The sequence below is a fragment of the Epinephelus lanceolatus genome, chromosome 11 (assembly GCF_041903045.1).
Source record: "Epinephelus lanceolatus isolate andai-2023 chromosome 11, ASM4190304v1, whole genome shotgun sequence".
Taxonomy (NCBI): domain Eukaryota; kingdom Metazoa; phylum Chordata; class Actinopteri; order Perciformes; family Serranidae; genus Epinephelus; species Epinephelus lanceolatus.
Genome location: NC_135744.1, coordinates 31,552,514 through 31,577,793, shown reverse-complemented (window position 1 = coordinate 31,577,793; position 25,280 = coordinate 31,552,514). Strand labels below are relative to the sequence as shown.

General features: G+C 37.6%; 2 protein-coding genes across 3 annotated transcripts in view; one reads left to right on the top strand and one right to left on the bottom strand.

Annotated features, from left to right (window-relative positions):
• coro6 (coronin 6) overlaps positions 1–10,112 on the top strand; it is a 19,694-nt gene extending 9,582 nt beyond the window's left edge. Inside the window, exons 3-11 of the mRNA XM_033646090.2 lie at positions 1,093–1,215; positions 4,743–4,872; positions 4,996–5,174; positions 5,440–5,559; positions 5,674–5,778; positions 5,889–6,034; positions 6,640–6,697; positions 7,155–7,382; positions 9,201–10,112. Of these exons, the coding sequence (XP_033501981.2) occupies positions 1,093–1,215; positions 4,743–4,872; positions 4,996–5,174; positions 5,440–5,559; positions 5,674–5,778; positions 5,889–6,034; positions 6,640–6,697; positions 7,155–7,382; positions 9,201–9,323 (1,212 nt within the window). The 3' untranslated portion in view covers positions 9,324–10,112. The remainder of the gene's footprint in view (positions 1–1,092; positions 1,216–4,742; positions 4,873–4,995; positions 5,175–5,439; positions 5,560–5,673; positions 5,779–5,888; positions 6,035–6,639; positions 6,698–7,154; positions 7,383–9,200) is intronic.
• LOC117269198 (von Willebrand factor A domain-containing protein 7-like) lies at positions 9,900–25,280 on the bottom strand. 2 transcript variants are annotated; one of them, XM_033646077.2, is made up of 16 exons: positions 25,158–25,280; positions 22,342–22,535; positions 21,982–22,254; positions 21,790–21,883; positions 21,518–21,652; positions 19,345–19,531; positions 19,078–19,250; positions 18,863–18,975; positions 18,602–18,718; positions 17,542–17,739; positions 17,324–17,456; positions 12,525–12,674; positions 12,218–12,310; positions 11,861–12,132; positions 11,492–11,779; positions 9,900–11,255 (listed from the first exon to the last, which is right to left on the bottom strand). In XM_033646077.2, the coding sequence occupies exons 2-16, from the start codon at positions 22,525–22,527 to the stop codon at positions 10,848–10,850; spliced, it is 2,820 nt and encodes a 939-aa protein (XP_033501968.1). In that variant the 5' UTR covers positions 22,528–22,535; positions 25,158–25,280; the 3' UTR covers positions 9,900–10,847. The 2 variants fall into 2 exon arrangements, with proteins under 2 accessions (XP_033501968.1, XP_033501960.1); XM_033646069.2 differs by lacking the exon at positions 25,158–25,280 and adding an exon at positions 23,374–23,549.

Below are 25,280 nucleotides of genomic sequence, written 5' to 3'. Positions count from 1 at the left end.
GGGGTGAGCAAGTGAGCCCTGCAATCTAGAATTTGACCCCTGATGTCACTGTTTTCAACCCATTTTACACACTGGCCCTTTAAGTAACCAAAATAAACATCTTACAAACATCTCATGCCAACGTTATCTTCTACTCGTAAGGTATGGAGAACAAAACCCATCGTCTGAAAAATGTCATAATGTTAATATCTACACAACGTAAAATTCTGATGTCATTAGACTTTTTAAAGTATCGTCAATTGATTTTCATTCCAACCAAAATTTATCATCTTTTTTATGTCATAATGGGCAACTAAATTGCCAGTATCCATATAAGTACTCTGAATGGGTGGAGTTTAAACTAAAAGGGGGTGTGGTTTAATTGAAAATGGGTGGGACCTGACTTGAATAAAAATAAACTGATCAGAAGTTGCTATATTTCTTATATATCGACCGATTGATCGACCTTCACATCATTTTGTATCACAATAGATTGAACACAGGTACCCAAAGGAGGATTTTCCTTCATCACAAGTATGAATATTTACCCACTTTACTCGGATGATACTCTTAAAAGTACATAAAAAGTACATTACCTGCACCAGATACTCTGTTTCATCCATGTATTCAGCTCAGTCCTTCTAGTCTGGAACTGTTTCACATTGGCAAGAGAAGAGACAACCCTGCACACTGTCCTATTACGTGCAATAAACTTTGTTAGAGATACAATGTTTCACCCCTTAAAAGGTCTAAGGACTGAAATGTTGTATCTCCAATAAAGTTTATTACAACAGCGCAGCGTGCAGCTTCTCCGTGCTCCCTTCCCTTGCTCATGGATATATTCTCCTCTTGTCTAGAAGAAATTAAAGGTGTGCAAGAGCCTTTACAGTCAGCTGTTTCACATTGACATAATGTAACTGAAATGCTGTTACGTGTAATTTTAGAAGTCCAAATAACCTCTCACTTTAAGCCTGGTTTGTCCCACATCTGTTTAAGTTTTTGATTTGTGAATCACCAAATCAATACTTACTACTTTTACTACTTAATACTTAGACTTTTGTAAACATGCTGTCCTAACTTAGTTGTGTGTGTCACTGTTGCTGTGTTATGCAGTCAGGTCGGGTGGATAAGAACTACCCGCTGGTGAACGGCCACTCTGGACCTGTCCTCGATATCGACTGGTGTCCTCATGACGACAACATCCTGGCCAGCTGCTCGGAGGACTGTACTGCAATGGTAATGACAGTGCGTGTGTGTGTTTGTGTGTGTCAAGAAGTTCTGAGTGGGAGAGAGAAGTTGCAAATACATGTGGAGGAGTTTGTTGTTCGGTGACTCAGATAACAGCCACAGAGGTCAGTGCAGGCTGGGTTTGTCACGTCTGCCTGCCCGTTAAATGAGTGAAGTGACTCAGTCAAGGCATCAGTGTGTCTACCTGTCTGACTGTCCACCCACCTGTTCCGTCTCTTCTCTGTCTTCATAAGTCTGCTCATCATATTTGGTCCTTCACAAGTTGGTCAGAGTCAGTCGGAGGATGAAAGCACTTATAATTTGTCAGCGTGTGTGTGTGTTTGTGTCGGGGGGATTTCAGCACGGTGGGATTTATGAAGTGCTTTCATTTGTGTTGATATGCATTCAGTGTCCTTTAATCAAGAGGCTCAGCATGCAGGATATGTACACACTGGAAGTAGAGAACAGCTTGAGTCACCACCATCAATCTATGGTGATTATGTTCGGCTCTACCTGCTGTTAATCACCTCACACCTACAGGAAATTATAATCATGTCACCTTGCAAACTGTGTTGTGACATCCACGTCTGCTTGCCTTTAACTTAATTACAAGTTCTGACAATCTAAAGATACACAATGCAGGATTTTCTCTAAAAACAATGTATAGACTCGTACAACTGTCCCTCTCAATCATCAATTATGACTTACTATAAGTGTGTGGTGGTTTATTTTTGGCTTTTTGGTTTATTTTCTGTGTTGGGGACGTTTATGGGTGTGTAGCCCCGCAGTGCTCAGGTGAGTTGTTACTGCATTTTGGACTGAGGACTGAAAATAGAAGCTCTAGACCTGGTTGTTACACATTGCAGGGATCTGTGATCCTGTAGCTCATAACTGCGTTCAGTCAGCAGGGGTCACTGTGAGACTTGGATAGCACAAGATGAATAAACAGATAAACTTTAACTATGTATTCATAACAAATGGTGCTGAATATCAAGTTAATGGACTGTAAACTCCCTTTATAGCATCTAGGACTTAGGACTCATAATCCTCCTTTAATTCCCTGTTTTTATAAAAAAAAAATACACTTCCTGCCGTTGCAAACATTATAAATATAGTTTTATCATATTCATATTGTTTAGAAGTAAATAACATTATTGGAGAAACTGTCGTGACAGTACTGAGTAAGGACATGAAGCAGGAGAAGAGAATCAGGTTGAGTGTCTGAGACGTAACTGAGTGATGAGCTGCTCCACTGACACAAATAATGACACATAACTGTGACACATCCAAGGGTAACTTTTTAGTGATCTAGATTAGGGCTTCAGCTAAAAATAATTTTCTTGATTAATTGATTAACTAATGAGCTGTTTCATTGATAAAATGTCCATCACAATTTCCCAGAGTCTTCTTTTGTCTGATCAACAGTTCAAAACACAAAGATACTCAGTTTGCAATATCTGATATATTCTTTTTACTTCTATCAATGGTAGCAAATCTAGGAAATAAAAAGCTGCATATGTGAAAAATATAATTAATATGTTGCATTTTACAATAACGTTGTACCTTCTTCTTAGTTACTCCATTATTGGATATTGAAATCAGGTGTTTCAGGACTCAGAACTCAAATCTGTCTAGCTTTACATGCTTAACTTTGTTTCCACATTACATTGCTTTGTGTGTGCGCGCAAATGTGCAGTGTGTCGAGCATGTCAGCATGTGTCCATTATAACATTTTTTTTGTTTATACTATGACAACATGTCTGTTGACTCAGCATGTATCTGAGCATCAGCACAGTTGTCACCGAGGACAGATTCGCCCACACTTGTTCACGACGACATCACAGGAATCTTTGTTGGATCACATGATTGAATTGCTGCTTCTCCTATGGCAACAGCTGCTGGGATGCTGTTCGAGGGTTGTGTGTTTGCCTTTGTGTGTGTGTGCGCTTTGTTTATGTGTCTAGCACACAGACGGACAGTCGCAGCTGTCCAGTCTTGGCAGCAGAGCAGAGAGGCCATAACTGTGATGTCATTCTCTTCAGTTCACAGAGACGGATCATTGTGTCATCTGAAAAGGCTCATTAGAGTGTGTGTGTGTGTGTGTGTGTGTGTGTGTGTGTGTGTCTCTCTCTCTCTTCTTGAGCATATGTGATCAACTAATCATCTACTGTGTGTAATTAAATGGTGACACTTCAACAAACTGCTGAAAAAATGTACTGACATTAATGAGCAAAGTTTTGTTGATTACAGTTATATATAAATACTATAACAAGTGGTGTCCTTTTAAAGGGCGATTTTGATACTTCTTAGACCCAATATTCAGGCAAAAAATAAAGGGACTTCCTCCACCAGAAATGTATCCCTCACAGTTGTGGAAAGGCTTTGAAACTGCCTTGAGACAAGAAATTTACACAAAATATAAGTGAACAGATAAAAAAAAAATTAAATGAATGTAAATTAATGTAAAAAAAAAAAAAAAAAAAAAAAAATTAGAACAATGTATTGTTTTTGTGAATTCTCAGGGGGCTTGACTGTGCGGGAGGAATTTGGACTCAGTATTTCTACATTTCTGGCTCACTAAAAATTATTAGAAAATTAATAGACTGTCAGATGAAAATCTCTTTAAATAGTAAAAATTTAAACATACAATTTAGGGCTGTAACTGTTTGAGATTTTCATTATTATTATTATTATTATTAGTTACAGTTGAACAAACACTTTATTATATTACAATTTTAAACACATATTTCAATTGATTTTTTTAAATTATTTAATTAATTATTTAATACATTTTAAGTAATTATTAATATTTTTTAAAGTCTCCCTTTTGAAAATAAGTAAAACAAAGGTAAAAATTCCTCCTCCAATTAATTCTTTTCAGAACTGTAGTTTAGCAAATGTAAACAGTGTAATAACTGTTGATTTCATATATGGTATACTGACCACTGCAACCCTCATGCCACTGCATTTTTGCCACACGCCACCTCTTTGTATAATTATGAATTAGGGTTGATCACATTTTAAGAGCAAAAGCCTCAGTAAGCAGCCTACTGGAGATGCACACAGGTGTGGACTTCAGTAGGTGTCATCAGTCGTCACCTTGACAATGAAGCAACAGAAATGTATACTGCTGGTAATTTATGAACCAATTAGAATTACTGAGCAGTAAATTTGTGCTGAGTATAATGGGAAAATGAAAGATGTGGGCCTTCACCACTATCCTCTGTGTCCTCTGTGGTGTGGGAGTTTGTAGAGCAGAGGTGTAAAGTAAGCAGGTGGAAATGCTGCACTCTGTAATAGTGTGTGAGTATAGTCACTTTCATCTGATTTTCTCTCTAAGGTGCATGTGTACATCTTCTGGTCATATTGGTATAAAGGAGAAGGTCAAACACTAGGGTTAAATGGGTTAAATGGCTCACACTTCATGTAGGCTACCAATTTACAGTATTTTACAACACAGCGATTCCTGGACACATCACATTTGTTGTGTAACATCAGACAGAGAATCTTGATTTTCCTTCATCCCTCCTCTCCAGGTGTGGCAGATCCCAGATCACTCACTGACTCGCCCCATCTCCGACCCCGTTGTGGTGTTGGAGGGACACTCCAAACGTGTCGGCATCGTCACCTGGCACCCAACCGCACGCAACGTACTACTTACTGCGGGTAGGACACCCACACACACCCATAGGCCTACTTGTTTCCTTGATAGTCTTATAATCTTTTGACTTTATGTAACATTGGTGAGTGTGAGCACATTCAAATGTTCATCTTTCGCTCTGAACCCAGGCACTGATAACCTCATTATAATCTGGAACGTGGGGACGGGGGAGCCCATCATCTCCATGGACGACCACCCAGACCTAATCTACAGCATCGCCTGGAACCGAAACGGCAGCTTGTTTTGCACCACCTGCAAGGACAGGCGTCTGCGTGTCTGCGACCCCCGCAAGAGGGAGGTGGTTGCGGTAAGTGTGTATGAAATACTAATAAATGCGTTCCGTACAGTATGATTCATTCTAATCGAATAACACCACTGTCTAATATATTATTGCTGAATGATACCTTTGATATAAAAAACACAGCTTTAATATTGTACATCATCAGATTAACTATTCAGTGGTTATGTACAGGCCACTAATGTTGAGGTCCACATGCACAACTCCTATAAACACCTAAAAGGTTAAAAAAAAATAGCTCTTGTCGTGATGTCTCCCCTGCACTGACCAACAGGAACGTCTGGCTCCACATGAGGGGATCCGGCCAATGAGAGCCATCTTCACCAGAGACGGAAACATCTTCACCACAGGATTCACCAGAATGAGCCAGAGAGAGCTCGGACTCTGGGACCCAGTAACAATTCTCATATACTGTCCATGCATATCACAAGGCCCAGAAATATACATGTCTTTATATGCACGTTCAGTACAAACTGTAGGCTTTCTTCATTGTTTTTAATCTCCACAGACAAATTTCGAGGAGCCCATTGCACTGTTGGAGCTGGACACAAGTAACGGAGTGTTGTTACCGTATTACGATGCAGACGCAAACATGGTCTACCTCTGTGGAAAGGTACACTTTATTAGTCTGTAAATTATAGTATGTACACTATGTACCTCAATAATCACAGTGTCATGTTTCGTATGTCACATGTTTTATATGCGTGTTTTCTGTGTGTGTAGGGGGACAGCAGTATCCGTTACTTCGAGATCACAGATGAGCCGCCATACGTCCACTACCTCAGCACCTTCAGCAGTAAGGAGCCCCAGAGAGGGATGGGCTTCATGCCCAAAAGAGGTGTGGACGTGACCAAATGTGAGATCGCCAGGTAAGATACTGATCATGGAATACATTACCCAAGATTAGAATTATTTCATGAAATGAGACTGATGGGATGTGAAGGCTGCAGATGTTTCATGAGACTGATGAAGCTCAGAGTGCCGACCATCTGTCCTCTTAACAGCTATCTGTTGTTATAAATAATTGGAGTCCGACTTTACTTTATTGTTGTGGAACTCAGTATTAGTCTATGCACATCACATAAGTAAAATATAAAAGTATAAAAATATATAAGTATAAAATAAGTAACCAAAGTATATCGGTATGAGATTCCTAAGCTTTCACATTGACATAATTTTATGTAACCTACATTCTCAAATAGCATCAGCAAAAATTCCTGAAATTGAAGCATTGCTTTTTTCCACCCCCAGACTTTCAGTGGCCCTGTCTTGTCACCCCTATGAAAAATTTCTGGGTGTGCCATTTATTAGATTCCTTACCCTCGTTCTCCAATCATTACTGAACCCTGACCTCTGATCTTAGAGTGCTCAAGATCATCATGCTTTGCACTTACAAATGTAAACTGATACGGTGATGCGTAGCAAAGGCACAACTGATGGAGTCTCTTTCCTCTGTCTCATCTTGTCCTCTTAGGTTATTCAAGCTCCTTGACAAGAAGTGTGAGCCCATCTCGATGACTGTACCCAGAAAAGTAAGCCTGATCACACTCTACAAGCATTTGACTTTGACAGTGGTGGGAAGTTATCAAGTGCATTTACTCAGTGCTGTACTCAAGTGCAATTCTAAAAGGTTTTGTTTTGTTTTACTAAATCCCATTTTATGCTACTCATTACTTTAATTCCACCAAATTTCAGAGGGAAATATTGTACATATTGTATTATTGTAATATATTGGACTTTTTAATGATTCTTATTACCACAATCTGCTCTTGAAGTCTTATTTATGTTCCTTTATGTTTTGGTTTCCTTTGGTTCTCTTCTCCTCTCTGCTCTGCTCTCATTTTCTGTACCACTCATCCCTTCAGAAAGACAGACGGAAATAAATGATTTTTATCAACCTGCTTAAACAACCATTGTACAGTGTATTCCAAGACAAAGACAAAACCACATCTGTCTCTATTTTTTCACTCTGCCAACTCTCTTTCGCAGTCGGACCTCTTCCAGGATGACCTGTACCCAGACACGGCGGGGCCCGAGCCCCCCATGGAGGCTGAAGAGTGGCTGGATGGCCGCGACGAAGATCCAATTCTGGTGTCCATGAGGCAGGGCTATGTGCCGCCCAAGAGCAGAGAGCTCAAAGTGGCAAAGAAGAATGTGCTGGACTCCAAACCCACCACTCGACGCAGCATGTCCACTCTGGACACCAATAGTCTGCCGGTAGGTTGTGGCGTGTGTTTTATTACCTGCTCACATAATATACAGTGGTGGAAAAAAGTTTTCGGACACCCCATGCATTTGTGAAATATTGCATTAAGAATCACTCTTAGGTCTTCAAGTGCAATTTCTTTTAGTACAGTCACAGCCAAAATACTAAATAAATCCTAAAAAAGCCATTAAAAACTTAAAATTGATTGGTTCCATAAAAATACATAAGAAATTTTGAGTATTGGGTCATTTTGGTACCAGTGATGAAGGTCGTTCTTTTTATTAAAAGACACAATTTTTGTTGCCAAGCTTCGTGTCTACATAAAGCCAGCACATTTGAAAGTTCTTCAGACACAAAAATGGCTAAAACAAGGAACCTAAAGCACGAAACACGCCTGAAGATAAAGATTCTCAGCCAGGAAGGGTACAGCTGCCGCCAGATAGCCAGGAAGTGCAGATGCAGTCCTTCAGCAGTTGGATACACTCTGCAGAAATACAGACGAACCAACAGCTTGGAAGACAAACCAAGATCTGGGCGTCCAAGGGTTTCTTCAGCAAGAAATGACCGCATCCTGATCCGCATGTGCAGGCAAAACCGCCGAATGACATCATAGGAGCTTCAGCAGCAGTGGTCAAACCAAACTGGTGTCCAGTGTTCCACCCGCACTGTACGTGGCCGACTTTTAGATCATGGCTTAAGGTCTACCAAGTATTGTACCATTCTCGAAACCCACATGCTCCCTTCTGCGCGTGCACTGTTCCGTTGAGGTAAAAACTGGATGTTTCAACAAGATAATGTCCCTTGCCACACATCCAAGGCCAGTAGAACTTGGCTGCAGGAGCACAGTATCCAGGTCTTAGAGTGGCCAGCTCAATCCCCGGACATGAGCCCCATTGAAAATCTGTGGTGGATTATCAAAAGGTCTGTTTCAAAGCATAAACCAAAGAATTTAGAAGAATTAAAAGCAGTAATTCAAGAAGAATGGGACAAGATTACCCCTCAACAGTGTGAAAGGCTCGTGGGGAACATGCCAGCCAGGATTAGAGCTCTACTACGTGCCAATGGCAGGACTACTAAATATTAATTTGATGATGTGATGGTTTATTTATTTTTTGTTCAGTTTTGAACACATTCTCTGTTATTTGTTGACTTTGATACCGACAATGTTGAGAACTGACATATTGAAACTGTCAAGAATTTAGTTTTGGTAGTTTTTCTTGTAAACAATAAACAAAAAAATATAATTTGTGTTTGTTTGTATCTGTCTAATGCAGCCACACCTTTTGAAACACAAAAAAGATTTTTCCACAAATATTTCATGATAATATTTGAGATTGTGTAAAATTTTAAGGGTGTCCGAAAACTTTTTTCCACCACTGTATATTCTGTATGTGAACCACTGTTTGTTACACTACATCACATATACAGTATAGTATTATACTCATCTGTGTTCACATTGCAGGCTACCAAAGCTGTGTTGTGCTTTACTGCTGCATTTAATGTGTTGATGCTTGCACATTTTTAAATTTAAACAGACTTACTTTAGCTTAGCAGCTCATAATCTGAATGTACCGTTACTTCTGAACACCTGTGTCTCTGTTTAACATTTCTGTTCATCTCTCCTATTTGTACCTGCCCACAACCTTTTTTTTCCCAAAGTTCCCTTCTTTGTTTTGGTTTATTTCTCCTAGTTGTTCGCTGTCCTTGACCTGTTTTTCCTCTCTTTTTTCTTTATCCTTAATTTTCCCCTTCCTGTCACTGTCTTTTTTCCTTTCTTCTTCTTCCTCTGTTTCCCGTTTTCCCCTTCGCTCCACTCTTCTCCCGTCCAGCATGACTTGCTTGAGAGGTTGCTGGAGGAGATTCAGAACCTGAAGGCTACAGTTTTGACTCAGGAGAAGAGAATCTGTGACTTGGAGAATAAGCTTTCCCAGTACACCAATGGCACTGACTGACATGCATGAAACACACTTTTTGAAGAACTGGTCTAAATTTCAGAATAAGTATCTATTTAACTGTTATAGAAACACATTTCCCTTGTAATGACAAGGAACCACAAATACCCCATCAGTGCCCCTTGCCCCTTTAAAAGGTACTATTGTGTAAGAATATGAATGTGGACGATGTAAAGTAAAACTGATGGTCCAACACATGTAAAGAAATTACATTCATATCTAGTGTAATTGTTTTGTGGCCAATTCTTTATAATCCACATTCCAGTTTTAACATAATTTACCTTTAATGCTATGGCAAAAATATTTTTAATATATTCACACCTATTCAGTGATTTGTAAAGAATGAGAAGAGTACAAAGTGGAGTGAGGGCGCCGTAGGTTAAAAGGGACATGTGCAAGTTGGATTAAATGTCTGGAGAAAGTCAATACTGGCAGAAAAGCACACGTACAAAAAGTAGCAAAAATCAAATGCCACAAAAAAACTGGTTTGGTTTTGGTAGAATACATCTACAAACTCCCCAAACTACACAGTGAAAGACACACATAACCATAAAAGACACACACTCTCAACACACATTTGTCTCACGCCCAGTGTCAGACGATCACTGACCAGTTTATTCACATAAGTCACTCTGAAAACTTTTCAAAATGTAAATAGTGATTAAAGGAAACAGGAGAAACATTGTTGAACTTGTAGCAAAATGTGAAAAGCAAAGCGTTTTGTGTTCTGTAAAGGATTATACATTAGACACATTATGACGACAATAAAAAAAAACTGTTTTTTAAAAATGTCTGCGCCTCTGTTTGTTGTTGCAACATTTTAAATTTTATTTCTTGCTGAGAAATCACCTGCTGTCTATTACATGCGAAGGGTGTCCAGACCCTTCATGTGTGATGGACCAATTGGCATGTATCCATGTGCAGGTGAGGACTCCAGTTTTGGGACTCCCTTAAAACTTGGAATTTCACCCAGATGGGCGTTTTTTGTAGGATGCAGCAGTGCGGTCTGTGGACTTTTGTAGGAATGTTTTTGTTTCGATGAAAATGAGAAGTTGGTTTTAGTAGCAAACTAAATTGAAGGAGATTTTAAAGTTAGGGAGATCTCCTTAATCTTGGAGTCAAGGTAAAGTTTGAGTTAATAAACAACTTTTTAGATTACAGTTATGCAATCTTATTCAAAAAGTGATAAGAAGACTCAATGCCAGCTGCGGAGAACGTGCATCAGACACACAACACACGTTTTTAGGGAGTCCAACAAGTTTTCCTCAGGGCAGGATTTCTAATTTTTAGCATTTATCCTGTCTCACAAACTGAAGGCAATACATGGGTGTGCTGCAAACTGTGTTGTTAAGAGCAGTGAGACTCCACCATGGAGTAAATGCACAGTAAAACCTAGTGAGCTAAACAGTTTTAGGTTTGCCACTTCAGGTGTCCCCTTTCACAGTACACATGGTCGATTGATTCAATGCTAATATAAAAGTATTGATTAATGCAGCTTTAACTATTTGTAACTTTGGCATGGAATCACTGGATGCCAAGTTCTGCCAGCACATAGAGTCCCAACACCACTATGCTTAGACAAAGAAGAGGTGACTGAGTGACTTTGGTGGACGCAGAGAAAGCCTCTGATGAGCTTTCCAGGTAACTGTAGAAACAGACGCCCACATTACCCACTCGATCCACAACCCGCAGCTCCATTTCAGGCGAACAGCAAGACGCATTGTAGGAAACCAGAGTTATGTTCTCGTTGCCGGGGGCCAGGCTGGTGGTGATGGTCCCATTTCCCTTTTTGAGGCTAACATTGCGGACACCTGACCCTTCAGCCCCATCGGTCACCTGGACAAGGAGCTCCCACGTCGCTGAGCTGCAGTTATCAGAGCAGTTGGCTTGCAGGCTGAGCTGCTCACACATCGGCTGAGTGAAATCAGTCACCTACGAAGATGAAAAAAAAAATAGATAAGAGCAGTTTTACACCAGTGAGTTCACCAACAAGAGGCAGAAGGTAACGCTTTATTTTATGGGTCTGTAATATTTTGATAATTCCAGCAGCCAAACACAACTAAGTACATTTACTCTAGTGCCATTATTAAGCAAGTACATTTCCAGGAAACTTTCTAGCAAAGCAAAGAATTGCATTAGCAAATGTGACTCTTCAGTGGGAGTATTACCGAGTTAATGACGGAAAAACGTAGTGCGATGTAGTTAGTATCTTCAGTATCATCAACCTCAATGGTCAGGGTGACATCGGTACCAGACGGGGTGGTAATGGGTGCAGAGATGGTCACTGTACCATTAGCACTCATTCCAGTTTCCAGCATTAAACTGGTTGGAAATGTTGACTTAAAACGTCGGTTGTTGTTGGCTCGGATGGTGACGTTTCCCCCTTTTCCGTTGGTCATCACAGAAAATGGCACAGAGAATGGTTTTGCTGGATCCAAGATGCTTTGTGAATCAGCCTTAATACACAGGGAATGAAGCATTATTTTATAAACTCATGTTTGATATGATGTTTCTCTGACATAGTGATGGGTACTCACAGTAATAGTCAGATTTGAGGCTCTGAAACTGGTGGGTGATTGCCTTTGGAACACTATTGTAGCTCTGGAGCCATTGTTGTTGTCCTGGCCCTTCACCCGCACCATAAACTCCACTGACGGTATCCTGTCAACGTGAACTAAGAAGTTTCCGCTACCCTGTGGCTCCACGACTCCTGTAATCTCCGATGACTCTGACGATTCCACCAAAGCGACTTCTGTCACTGTGGCTGTGTCACTCCCCGATAAAGACACCAACAAGCTACCGTTGACACCTTTAAAGAAAAAAGAAAATGAATCATGTCTGACTTGATGATGTTGTGTTACATCAGCATATTCACATGTTTTAGTGTCCTTTACCAGCTCTGGGACGTGTGTCAAGAGCATCATATCCTGTAAACGTGCCATTTGATTCCTCCACAAAGTCAAACAGGAAGTCAAGAGGACTCTGACCTGCAAATAAAGAAAGAAAGTAATGTATCGGATGATTTGAGATTTTTAAATTGTTGTAACTTTGATGAAAAGTTAAGGGGGAAACACACTCTCTGAAATCCAAAATGATGTAATGGCACTGAATGAGGAATGTTCACTCTAAGGTAAGTGATGAGACTAAGACGGCTCTGATGTTTATTTGGTGACCACAATGAATCAGTAAAGGAGGTCTCACCTATCACCTTCAGAGTGTAAGGATCAGTTGACACCATTCTTATACTCCACGTTCCAGCTATTTTTTGTAGCTTCACAGTCTTAAAGTTTCCCACTGACTGTGATGAAGTAATCAATGATCCCGTCGAGCTGGTGCTTACCTCAGATGCACCTTCAAACAGAAAAGAGTAAGCATGCTGGTAGGAGACAGTTACAAGAATAAATTCTACAGACAAACAAATACTATACTATAACATTATTGAAATACTATTTTTAATGGCATACAATACTATGACTGATTATTTTATGACCTGCTATAATGACTTTTTATTGACCTACTATAAAATGACATTTTTATAAGGTCAATTGTAATTTACTACACTTACATTTTTTGTGACAAACTATTCTATGACTTTTTAAATGACATTGTAAATGGCTTGCTATACAGTTGCTTATTAATTTGACCATTATATATGAGATTTTTGACATCATACTATACTATGACTTTTTTTGTCATATTTTGGACGACATACTATACTATGACCTTTTTTATCATATTTTGGACGACATACTATACTATGACCTTTTTATCATATTTTGGACGTCATACTATACTATGACCTTTTTATCATATTTTGGACCTCATACTATACTATGACCTTTTTATCATATTTTGGATGACATAGTGTACTATGACCTTTTTTATCATATTTTGGACGACATACTATACTATGACCTTTTTATCATATTTTGGACCTCATACTATACTATGACCTTTTTATCATATTTTGGATGACATAGTGTACTATGACCTTTTTATCATATTTTGGACGTCATACTATACTATGACCTTTTTATCATATTTTGGATGACATAGTGTACTATGACCTTTTTATCATATTTTGGACGTCATACTATACTATGACCTTTTTATTATATTTTGGATGTCATACTATACTATGACCTTTTTATCATATTTTGGACATCATACTATACTATGACCTTTTTATCATATTTTGGACGACATACTATACTATGACTTTTTTTTTTATCATATTTTGGACATCATACTATACTATGACTTTTTTATCATATTTTACACAACATACTATACTATGACCTTTTTATCATATTTTGGACCTCATACTATACTATGACCTTTTTATCATATTTTGGACCTCATACTATACTATGACCTTTTTATCATATTTTGGACGACATACTATACTATGACCTTTTTTTTTATATTTTGGACGTCATACTATACTATGACCTTTTTATCATATTTTGGACGTCATACTATACTATGACCTTTTTATCATATTTTGGATGACATAGTGTACTATGACCTTTTTATCATATTTTGGACGTCATACTATACTATGACCTTTTTATTATATTTTGGATGTCATACTATACTATGACCTTTTTATCATATTTTGGACATCATACTATACTATGACCTTTTTATCATATTTTGGACGACATACTATACTATGACTTTTTTTTTTATCATATTTTGGACATCATACTATACTATGACTTTTTTATCATATTTTACACAACATACTATACTATGACCTTTTTATCATATTTTGGACCTCATACTATACTATGACCTTTTTATCATATTTTGGACCTCATACTATACTATGACCTTTTTATCATATTTTGGACGACATACTATACTATGACCTTTTTTTTATATTTTGGACGTCATACTATACTATGACCTTTTTATCATATTTTGGACGTCATACTATACTATGACCTTTTTATCATATTTTGGATGACATAGTGTACTATGACCTTTTTATCATATTTTGGTCTATGACCTTTTTATTATATTTTGGACCTCATACTATACTATGACCTTTTTATCATATTTTGGACGACATACTATACTATGACTTTTTTTTATCATATTTTAGACCTCATACTATACTATGACCTTTTTATCATATTTTGGACCTCATACTATACTATGACCTTTTTATCATATTTTGGACGACATACTATACTATGACTTTTTTTTTTATCATATTTTGGACATCATACTATACTATGACTTTTTTATCATATTTTACACAACATACTATACTATGACCTTTTTATCATATTTTGGACGTCATACTATACGATGACCTTTTTATCATATTTTGGATGACATAGTGTACTATGACCTTTTTATCATATTTTGGACGTCATACTATACTATGACCTTTTTATTATATTTTGGACGTCATACTATACTATGACCTTTTTATCATATTTTGGACATCATACTATACTATGACCTTTTTATCATATTTTGGACGACATACTATACTATGACTTTTTTTTTTTTTTTTTATCATATTTTGGACGTCATACTATACTATGACCTTTTTATCATATTTTGGATGTCATACTATACTTTGACTTTTTTTTATCATATTTTGGACGACATACTATACTATGACTTTTTTATCATATTTTGGACGACATACTATACTATGACCTTTTTATCACATTTTGGATGACATAGTGTACTATGACCTTTTTATCATATTTTGGACCTCATACTATACTATGACTTTTTTTTATCATATTTTGGACGTCATACTGTACTATGACTTTTTTTATCATATTTTGGACGTCATACTATACTATGACTTTTTTTTATCATATTTTGGACATCATACTATACTATGACTTTTTTATCATATTTTAGACAACATACTATACTATGACCTTTTTATCATATTTTGGACCTCATACTGTACTATGACCTTTTTTATCATATTTTGGACGACGTACTATGCTATGACCTTTTTATCATATTTTGGACGACATACTATACTATGACTTTTTTTTATCATATTTTAGACCTCATACTGTACTATGACTTTTTTTTTTATCATATTTTGGACGACATACTATACTATGACCTTTTTATCATATTTTGGACGTCATACTATACTATGACCTTTTTATCATATTTTGGACATCATACTGTACTATGACCTTTTTATCATATTTTGGACGACATACTATACTATGACTTTTTTTTTTAATCACATTTTAGACGTCATACTATACTATGACTTTTTTTTATCATATTGTGGACGTCATACTATATTATGACCTTTTTATCATATTTTGGACATCATGCTGTATTATGACCTTTTTTAACATATTTTAGACAACATACTATATTATGACTTTTTTTTATCATATTTTGGACGTCATACTATACTATGACCTTTTTTATCATATTTTGGACAACATACTATACTATGACTTTTTTTTTTTTAATCACATTTTAGACGTCATACTATACTATGACTTTTTCATCATATTTTGGACGTCATGCTGTATTATGACCTTTTCATCATATTTTAAACATACTATACTATGAATTTTTTATCATATTGTGGACGTCATACTATACTATGACTATTTATATCATATTTTGGACGTCATACTGTACTATGATTTTTTTTTTGCATCATATTTTGGACATCATGCTGTATTATGACCTTCTTAACATATTTTAGGCAACATACTATCCTATGACTTTTTTTATCATATTGTGGACGTCATAATGACTTTTAATCATATTTTGGACATCATAATACACGATGATTTTTAATCGTATTTTGGACGACATTTTTTCATATTTTGGATGTCATACTATAATAGACTGTCATATCATAGTTTGGATCATCATTCTATACTATGGCTTTTTATTAATCATATATTAGATGTCATACTATACTATGACTTTTTTTAATCATAATTTAGATGTCATACTATACTTTGACTTCTTTGCCACATTTTGGACATCATTGTATACGATGGCTTTTTTTCAAATCATATTTCAGATGTCATTCTATACTATGACTTTTTTTATTAAATGATCGAGGTCATACTATACTTTGACGTTTTTTTAATTCATTTTTTGGGTGTCATACTATACTATGACTTTTTTTTATGATATTTTGAATGTCATAGTATGATATAACTTTTTTATTTAATATTTTAGATGCCATTCTCTGCTATGAAGTATTTTTTGTCATGTGTTGGACGTCATCATTTCCTTTGACTTTTTTTCATCATATTTTTGACGTCATACTGTACTATGACTTTTTATATCAAATTTTTAATGACATATTATACTTTGAATTTTTTGTGATTTTCATCACATACTATACTATGACTTTTTATGCAGTTTTTTATAACATACTATCGTATGAAGTTTTATGTGATTTGTTTTGTGACACACTATACTTTGACTCTTAATGTCATTTTTTAATTACATGCTATACTATGACTTTTTATGCCTTTTTTCAACGACACATTATACTATGACTTTTTATGCCATTTTCAATGACCCACTATGCTTTGACATGATGTCATTTTTAATGGCATACCACTGCACTTTAAGTTTTTATGCCAGTTTTAAATACATGCTTTACTTAGACAGTTTTTGGAAGCTTTGTTTCTCAGCAGCTTCTTTCTATTGAAATAGTACTAAATACTACTGTTGAGTAAAAGAATAAAACTAATTGATTTCAGTGATCACAGAGATTCAACTGAAATAATAGATTTTAAAATTTTAGCTGATATAAATGCTGCTTTGTTAAATAAAATCAATCGAACAAAGTTCATCAAAACCTGCAGACTGTGTCGTGGACAATACGGACAGTCAGTATTCTGCAATTATACCGTAATGACTCAAAATACATCAGGACATACTCATGATGAAATAATACACGCCTTAACGTTAGTATTGGCCAAGTGTAGTGTTGTAGAAGATTTCATATAGAGCAGTATTACCTGTGGGACTGATGACGGTGAAACTGACGGAGAGTCCAGTGATGTAAACTATAACGTTTGTTACTGTCTCATCAACTATAAAAGAGAAAGTCTCTGTCCTTCCTGGGTTCCTGGATGCCTGAAGAAGGGTCACCTAAGAGATTGACATCAAACAGATGACACAGCTGAAATCTATGAACTGACAAAACGAACTAGTAGTGAGATATCTGTGATATTACCAGAGAGGGACTGAAGGAGTCTGTTATGATGCTGGTGGCTGCAAGGAGCTCATTCTTTGAGACTTCAATAGCCAGACCTCCTGAAGCCTGAGCCAAGTCTCTGTACAGCTGGGCATCTGATGCTGCTATCTTGGGTTTTTCGTCATTACGCCGTCTCCTACGATTGACCACTGTCGTGCCAGAAATCATGAAGTTTACCTGTTAAGAAATTAGGGGAATCAACCAAATAAGAGAGGCATAAAGTAACCAAAAAAGTACAAAAAAACTCAGGATTATCTACTGATTATTTTCACCGTTAATTGACTAGATGTCAGAAAATAACAACTCTCCATCCCTTCCCAGAGTCCAAAAGTAACTTTTCTAAATGTTTTGTATTGTCCAACATTTAAAAATAGTCATCTTACAATCACAGAAGACAATTTTGATATTTTGTTGATAAATTATCAAAATTGCATCTGATGGATTTTCTGTCAATCAGCTAATTAAAAGAAGTTTTGTCCCCTCAGCCATCACAGCCCTAAACAAAAACATGTAGATTTAATATTTCACCCCTGTACACTGTCTATGTCATGTTTATGTTTATATGGTTTTCTGTGGTATGTGTGGGAGAGGGTTATTTGTTATTTGTTATCTGGGGAATATGTGGGAAGAGGGTCTGTTATCTATTATCTGTTATATGTTGTGTATGCTGCCCTGAAACCAACCTGACTGATGATGATGTGTGAAAACAATTATCCCCCTGGGGACATTAAAGAACCTAACCTAACCTAATTCATTAATCAACTAACGGCTCTAAAATGTTTTGTCAGGTTCAGAGAAATCAAACAGACTCAGGTGTGTGTCATTGAAATAATCCTTGTCCCACTGATGGGTGTGCCCACGACCAATTAGATAGGTGCACACCTCCAAGCATGCCTCAAGATGATAACAAACACAAACCAGCATTGCATTCGAATCATTAATAAACACCACACAAGCTAAAAATATGTCAAGAATCTCACAATATAGATGTGCGAAATTCTTCACTGAGTTCATACTGACACCTAGATTAGCCTCTCACCACTGACTGTGTCCGCTCTATGTATGCAGTCACTGTGCTTTTCAGATGTTTGTCTTTAGCAGGTGCATCCGTGAAGAGGAAGATCTCAGAATTTGAAGGAGCATTGCTTAAAGCCATCTGTATGAGGATGTCAGAATGAAATAGCAAGAATAGGTTTTGTTAAAACTGTTAACACATCAAGCTTTTTGGGGCAGTTTGAAGTAGTAACAACCACACATCACATCACATCACATCACATCACATCACATCACATCACAGCACCTGAAGCCCTGAAAGACTCATTTCCTCGTCATCTCCTCCACCACTTGCTGACAGAATGTCAATGACAGTCTTGAAGATAACTGCGTCTGAAGTCTTTATCAATGGTCCGACGTCTGGGGTTCAGGTGGAGACAGGAAAAGAAAAAAACTTGACAGAACAGGCATCGTTTCACATGCAGAGATAATTTGACAAATTTGTAGCATCCATAATCGTACCTGGATCGTTGAAAGGTACAAGGATGTAAACTGCAGGCTCATTCTCTGTGCCCACATTGGTGATTATAGCGTTAGCGACTTCCTTCACTGTTGCAATGTCATCACTCATGCTTTTTGTGGTGTCGATCACAAAGCAAAGAGCTTTACTGGATCCTTTGGAGATTCCCATCATCCTGAGGGATGGAGAGAGATTAAAAAAAGAGATTAAGCAGCTACTCTACACCTCCTTAGTGTGGATAGCTGAAACACGTAGAGTAGGTTTCATACTGGAGGAACTCTCTGTCACCAGCAGCCCTGCGAACGTCCTCCAGTAGGTCACTAGTTGCAGCTTTCGCCAAATTTGCAGCTTCCATGTGGAGGTGTCCGTGGCTGGCATCAAAACTGTCTTTGTTGATCCCGCCTGTAGGTTCGATGGTGCTTGTTTGGTCAACTGCTCCGCCGTGACTGCATTTTCCTTTTCAGCAAATAGCATAAGAGGGAGATGACAAATTGACATCTGCTTCCTTTTGGTCATATCAAGCTTTTATGAGGAGTCTACTACTGGTTACATTGGTTTTTATGTTCATAAACACTCTGTGCAACTCTTTAAAGCTGCAGTAGGTAACTTTTATAAAATAACTTTTTGCCATATTTGCTGAAACTGTCACTATATCCTGACAGAGGTACATTCGACCGATAATTTGTGAAATGATCAGATTCATCTGGCTCGTCCTAGTGCTCCTAAAGGCACTGCAATTATCCATTAGGCCTGAACAAAAACAACCAATCAGAGCCAGCAGGAGTCACTGACACACATCTACCACTGCTCATGCAACCGCTATTGTGCCAACAATAGCATTCATGCCAAAGACTAGTAAACAGAAGGAGACTGACAATGAAAAGCTTTCACTTTCACTCCTCCTGGCTCTGATTGGTTGTTTTTGTTCAGGCACAATGGATTATTGCAGTGCCTGATTACATGTCTCGTGTATTGTCAGGAAAAAAAGTGACAGTTTAAGTAAAATTATTTTTTATGAAAGCTACCTACTGCAGCTGTAAAGAGGAACCATGCCTAATTTCAAAATTCATACATGTAATACCAATCATCTATGACAGTGCAAAAACATTAGTTAACATAAACAACTATCTCCCATATTCAAAAACTAGAGCGCTAAAACTTAAATTTGTGATGTCAAAGAGCAAGCAGGGGAATGTTCTGCATGTCTGGGAACATTTTCTGTTTCACACCTGAGATAGAATAAATCTCCTTTGTGGACAAGAAAGAAAAAACAAACATTCTGTAGGTCCACAAAATTAGCCATTTTGAATGAACCGCAAGTGACGCACGCTTTATTTTAAAGTACAGTAAATTTCCAGTACAGAGCATTTATTTTGAAGTGCTGTTTCCTACTGTAGAGTGAGTAACAGACAGCAACTTGAGACAGAGACAGCAAACTAGCTCAACAACATGGCCAAACGCAAGTATGAGGCTGAATGTACTGAACTTTATGGACCTTGAACTAATGACTAAGGAGAAATTTGGACCCTGTGCTGGACCAGTCGGGAACCACTGCTCTATGGCATCTCAAGTTTGAGACTAACCTCTCTGGTTTCTGGCTTTGAGAGAGAGCAGCTCATGTTCACAAATACTGATTGAGCTTTCCTCGGCCATGGAGAGGTGATACAGTACGCAGTGGCTATAGTGACAGTTTCAGCAAATATGAGAAAAAATGTACAGCTTTCAAGCTGAAATCAGGAACTTTCCACACAATATCCTTCTGAGATTCTGTGTCTTCACATGAGGACATCACATTTTTGGTTTCCTGCACCTTATACTTCATTCTGTTTAACTTGTCCTCGTTTGTGGACACTTTTTTTGTGTGATTTAGTGGTAGTAAGAGCACAACACACTTATCCATGTAGAATCCATGTTTAGCCATCTCTGCCGAGTCAGTCTGCAGCTGATGCCGAGACAAAAGTAGACAAGGTACAAAACCTGATAGCATGTTATGGTTGAAAGTTGTTTATTCATGATTAATAAAGTTTGTTGTTTGATATGTCAGCAAATTTACCCAATTTTAGCAACAGCAACAAGCTAAGATGCTGTTTATTAGGAAGTGCTCGTTTGACGACATTGGGACTTTATCATCAGTTTGTTGAAGGACATTGTTGACAATGTTAAGTTTTTTTATACTATCATATCCTATGGATCCCAAATAGCTAGGAGAAATTAAAAATGCATACCAGACAAAAGTTCGGGTCTCAAGAGGATATGACCCTACAGAACATCTGATACTGGGTTGCTCTGGAACACTGTGTGAAAGGCTGCTGTTGATTTAAACTGCCTTTAACAAAATCAATTTTTTTGTGTGGTGTTGTGATGTTGGTTTAATAAGACAGGTTTTAAATTTTTTTTAAAAAATGCTGTGGCATTAATGGTTGAATGAATTAAATCACTAACCTTCTGGTTTGTGTGAGTTTAGAGGCACAACACCAAAATACCCAGAGGTCAGTATGCCCTCCCTTATGATGTCCTCCAAGATGTTGTTGGTGCAGTTGTCTCCATCACAGTTGCGACATGTTGCCCTGCTTTCAGCTGTGAAGAAGTTCATTTAAAAACATTACAATTAAGTTTTTTGTTTGTTTTCTGTAAAAAAAAAAATCGTCGGTGTTGTCATCCATTTGGTAACACAGTCAAACACAGACAGAGGTCACATCATACTATATCTTTACCTGCTATGGTACCAATGCTGCTGCCTGATTTGATCAGATTGAAGTTTGGGGATTTGTTGCCCAGTTCCACATAGTTACTATGACTGTAGAAGTCCTTCACATGGACAAAAAAGAGGATGGGGTTAATATTCCCTTGAATTTACAACAGTTAAAAACAGCCTTATTAAAGCTTTCACAATTAATGAGAAGTACCTGTAAAGGATGTAAAATCTCTCCCAATTTCTGCCTCGCCGCCTCATAGTTTTCATGCGTGTTGCTTGCTTTGACAACCTTTAATCCCTCAGTGATGATTTTCTTTCCCTGATCAAACATTTCTTCATCAAAGTGGAAGCTTGCATTGAGGGCATGACGGAGGTCCACCCGCACATTCATCAGTGTGATGAATATAATGGCTCGGCGGAAACTCTTGGACGACTTTGGAGCACCACAGGCCACAGCAACAGCCCCTGCAGTGAGAGGCTGTGCCTGAACACACAGACAAGTCAGATCATACATTACTGAAAGACAGATGCAAAATTCTGGTGAAACATCTTAACTGAAGTGAATTCTTACAGGAAAAGTAAAGTCTGTCCCCTCAGCTTGGGCCAGAGCGCGGCACACATGCGCCGTGACATTTAAAATCGCGCTCTCGGTGATTTCCAGATGATTCAGAGACTTTCCTGGCAATATCCCAAAGCCCTGTGCCCCAGTGTGCAGGAGGAGGAGGAGACACAACACAGCCAACCCTGAAGACGTCATTCTTCAACCTGTCGAATGATATGAGGAGGATGCAAACACATTTATTTAACCCCAATTTCCATGTATCAGTTATCAGGCCCTTAATTTATCCTAAACAATTTTCTAAAGTCAACTAAGAATATGATGATGAGCAAAAATGCTACAGGCAAGTGGGTGTCAATGTTTTTATGTTTTCAATTTGTTTGCAGCTGAGAGCGTTGGGTTTAAATGAACTGTTGTCAGAAAGAAAATAGATTTTTATCATGATCAAACAATCATAAAATCACCTGTAAGCATTTTACTAATACACTATAATACCAGCAGTGCAGTAGACCATGATTCTGACACCTCACTAAGAATCTTCCTTATAGGATTTCCCATCTTACTCTGACCTCAGTTCCCTCCATATGCTCACAATAACAGATTTTTATTAAGTATCCCGTTTAATTGACCTTCAAATCTCAGATCAAAGCATGAGCACTTTATAAAAAGTCATTATTTCTGCCTAAAAATTCACTTGGAACTCACACTTGAATGTTAACTATTTATTCAAACTATGCTGCACAGGTTGAGTGAATAGTTCAATGTCAACTAAATCATTCAGAGAATATGTATGCTCATGAATTGTTACGTATACTATATAGATAATCTGTTAACATGTACAGAACAAAACAGTTAGACTGTTAAATCTCAACTAATAAACTGGAGAAATGGTACAACTACTCTATAAACCATCTGTAGGCAGACTTTCCAAATAACGTGCTACCAGATTGTCCTCTTGTGTTACAGTACATGGTATTTCTAGACCAGAAAACATAGATCTGATGCCGTCTTTATATATAAATGTGAGATAAAAGAGCACTGTACCTTAGCCGTTGAAGCTGTCCCATACACTTTATTGTTATTGTGTCAACACCCGCTTCACAGAGCTTCACAGCGAGGGTGGGGTTGTGCGTGACTCGTTCTACCTGTTGCTTAGGTGTGTTTGATAATGAAGGCACTACCAAAACTGATGCCATAAAACCACTTATGATCTTTCACATTAAGCATTAGCATATGTATTTTTTAAAAACATTTTAAGACAAAAGTCCGTGTTTAGCTAAAATGTGTAATAATCTATATGAAGTTTGGTAAGTATGACTTCCAGATCTTGTCTTTATCGGAATCACTGGCTGAACAGTAATTTTAAACATCTAAAATAATATTAATCATAATAATAATAAATACTCCATGTAATCCCAGATACAGTTTGTCAATTAATACAATTAATGATGAGTAAAACGATTTGTTTGCACAGGTCTCTTTCCAGTAAGGTTTGCGTGTGCTGCGTGCACAGATGCAAAACATGTTTTGTGTGGGAGTGACCCATACAAAACTTAGAGATTGTTGACATGCCTTCTAGATTACATATCCTGCATTCTTCTTAATGTGAGAAACAAAAAATGGATTGGTAAGAGTTAAAAGTAAAACTAAACCACACACTGACACTAATCAAGGCAAACACTGCAGGCAGGTACGGCGCAGATGTAAATTGGGTAGTTCTTTTAAGGTTACTGTTGAAAGACGCAAACCAGAGTCTGTGTTATCGTCATGATCAGGGTGAGAGCACAGCTGCTTGATGGTGACACCTGCCCTCTGTAACCACAGGTAGACTGACAGTCTCTCATATTTGTGATTCTACACATAGTAAAAACATGACTGATACGCTCACTGAGCACACACAACAGTGCTTTCTTTCCAAAGCAGCTATCTTAACTTGCATTAACAATGCAGCTCAGTTGACTGTGAGGTTTCAGCACGGACATCTCAGTGGTGTAGGATGTCATCTGCAAAAGGCTGGGGGTGGGGGTGGAGCTCATGTCTTGTTCATTATGCCATTTCTTAGATGATTTTAATGACAAGTTGATTTTGTGCTGCTTTCTGAAATAAATGCAGAGGAATTTATTGTGAGCAGTTCACACTGATAAATATTTTAAAGGGCCACTCCACTAATTTTGCACATGAAGTTCAGTTTACTCGTCATGAAGTGTCCTACTTAGCCTGTGAATACAGCTGTATGATGTTTCACTGGCTCTGAAGAGCGCTTTCCAATGTAAAAAAAAAACCCCAACTCTGATGACATCCTAAGCTTGGTTTGAGCTTGAGATTAAAACTTTTTATTAAAAAGCCAGTATTACAAAATCACCTACACCCCTAAACTATAATTAGGAGGCAGGTGAGGTCTAATAAAATACTTGTCTTGTCTTTTCTGGAGCTTGACCCATGCTGAGGACTTCTTTTTTTGTTTTATTTCAAATGAATCGCTCAACGTCATAGAAGTGCACCTTCTAATTAAACATAAAGGTTCAACATTTTACAAAATATGCTTATTTGCCTGATGGCAGAGAGTTAGAGAAGTTAAGAAGAGAGATACCACTCTTATGTCTGTCCTTTAACTATAAGGCTCCAGGTTACAGCTAGTTAGCTTAGCACAAAGACTAGAAACAGAGGGAAATAGCTTGTTTGTCATGTTATGTTGCTGGACACGTGGAGGCCACCACACCAACACCGATCTGAAGAAGCTCTGATAAGATGTCTCTGATAAGTGACACAAGACAGATGTGAAAAGAGGCAAAAGCACCCCAAGCTGCACACCCAACCGGGATACTCACCAGTAGCGTAACAGGTGGGACACCATTCTCTACCTGCCAGCATCGTGTTGCAGCACTCACACAGCGAAACAGTACACCACATTTTTGTCAACTCCGTGACAAACATGACACCTGATGAAGTAA

Coding starts and splice junctions, on each gene's coding strand:
- LOC117269198 (XM_033646077.2), bottom strand. CDS start 22,527: ATGACGTCTTCAGGGTTGGCTGTGTTGTGTCTCCTCCTCCTCCTGCAC. Junction 21,653..21,789: donor CAGCATTGGTACCATAGCAG/GTAAAGATATAG, acceptor ACTTCTTCACAG/CTGAAAGCAGGGCAACATGT. Junction 19,532..21,517: donor AAACTCACACAAACCAGAAG/GTTAGTGATTTA, acceptor TTTGCTGAAAAG/GAAAATGCAGTCACGGCGGA.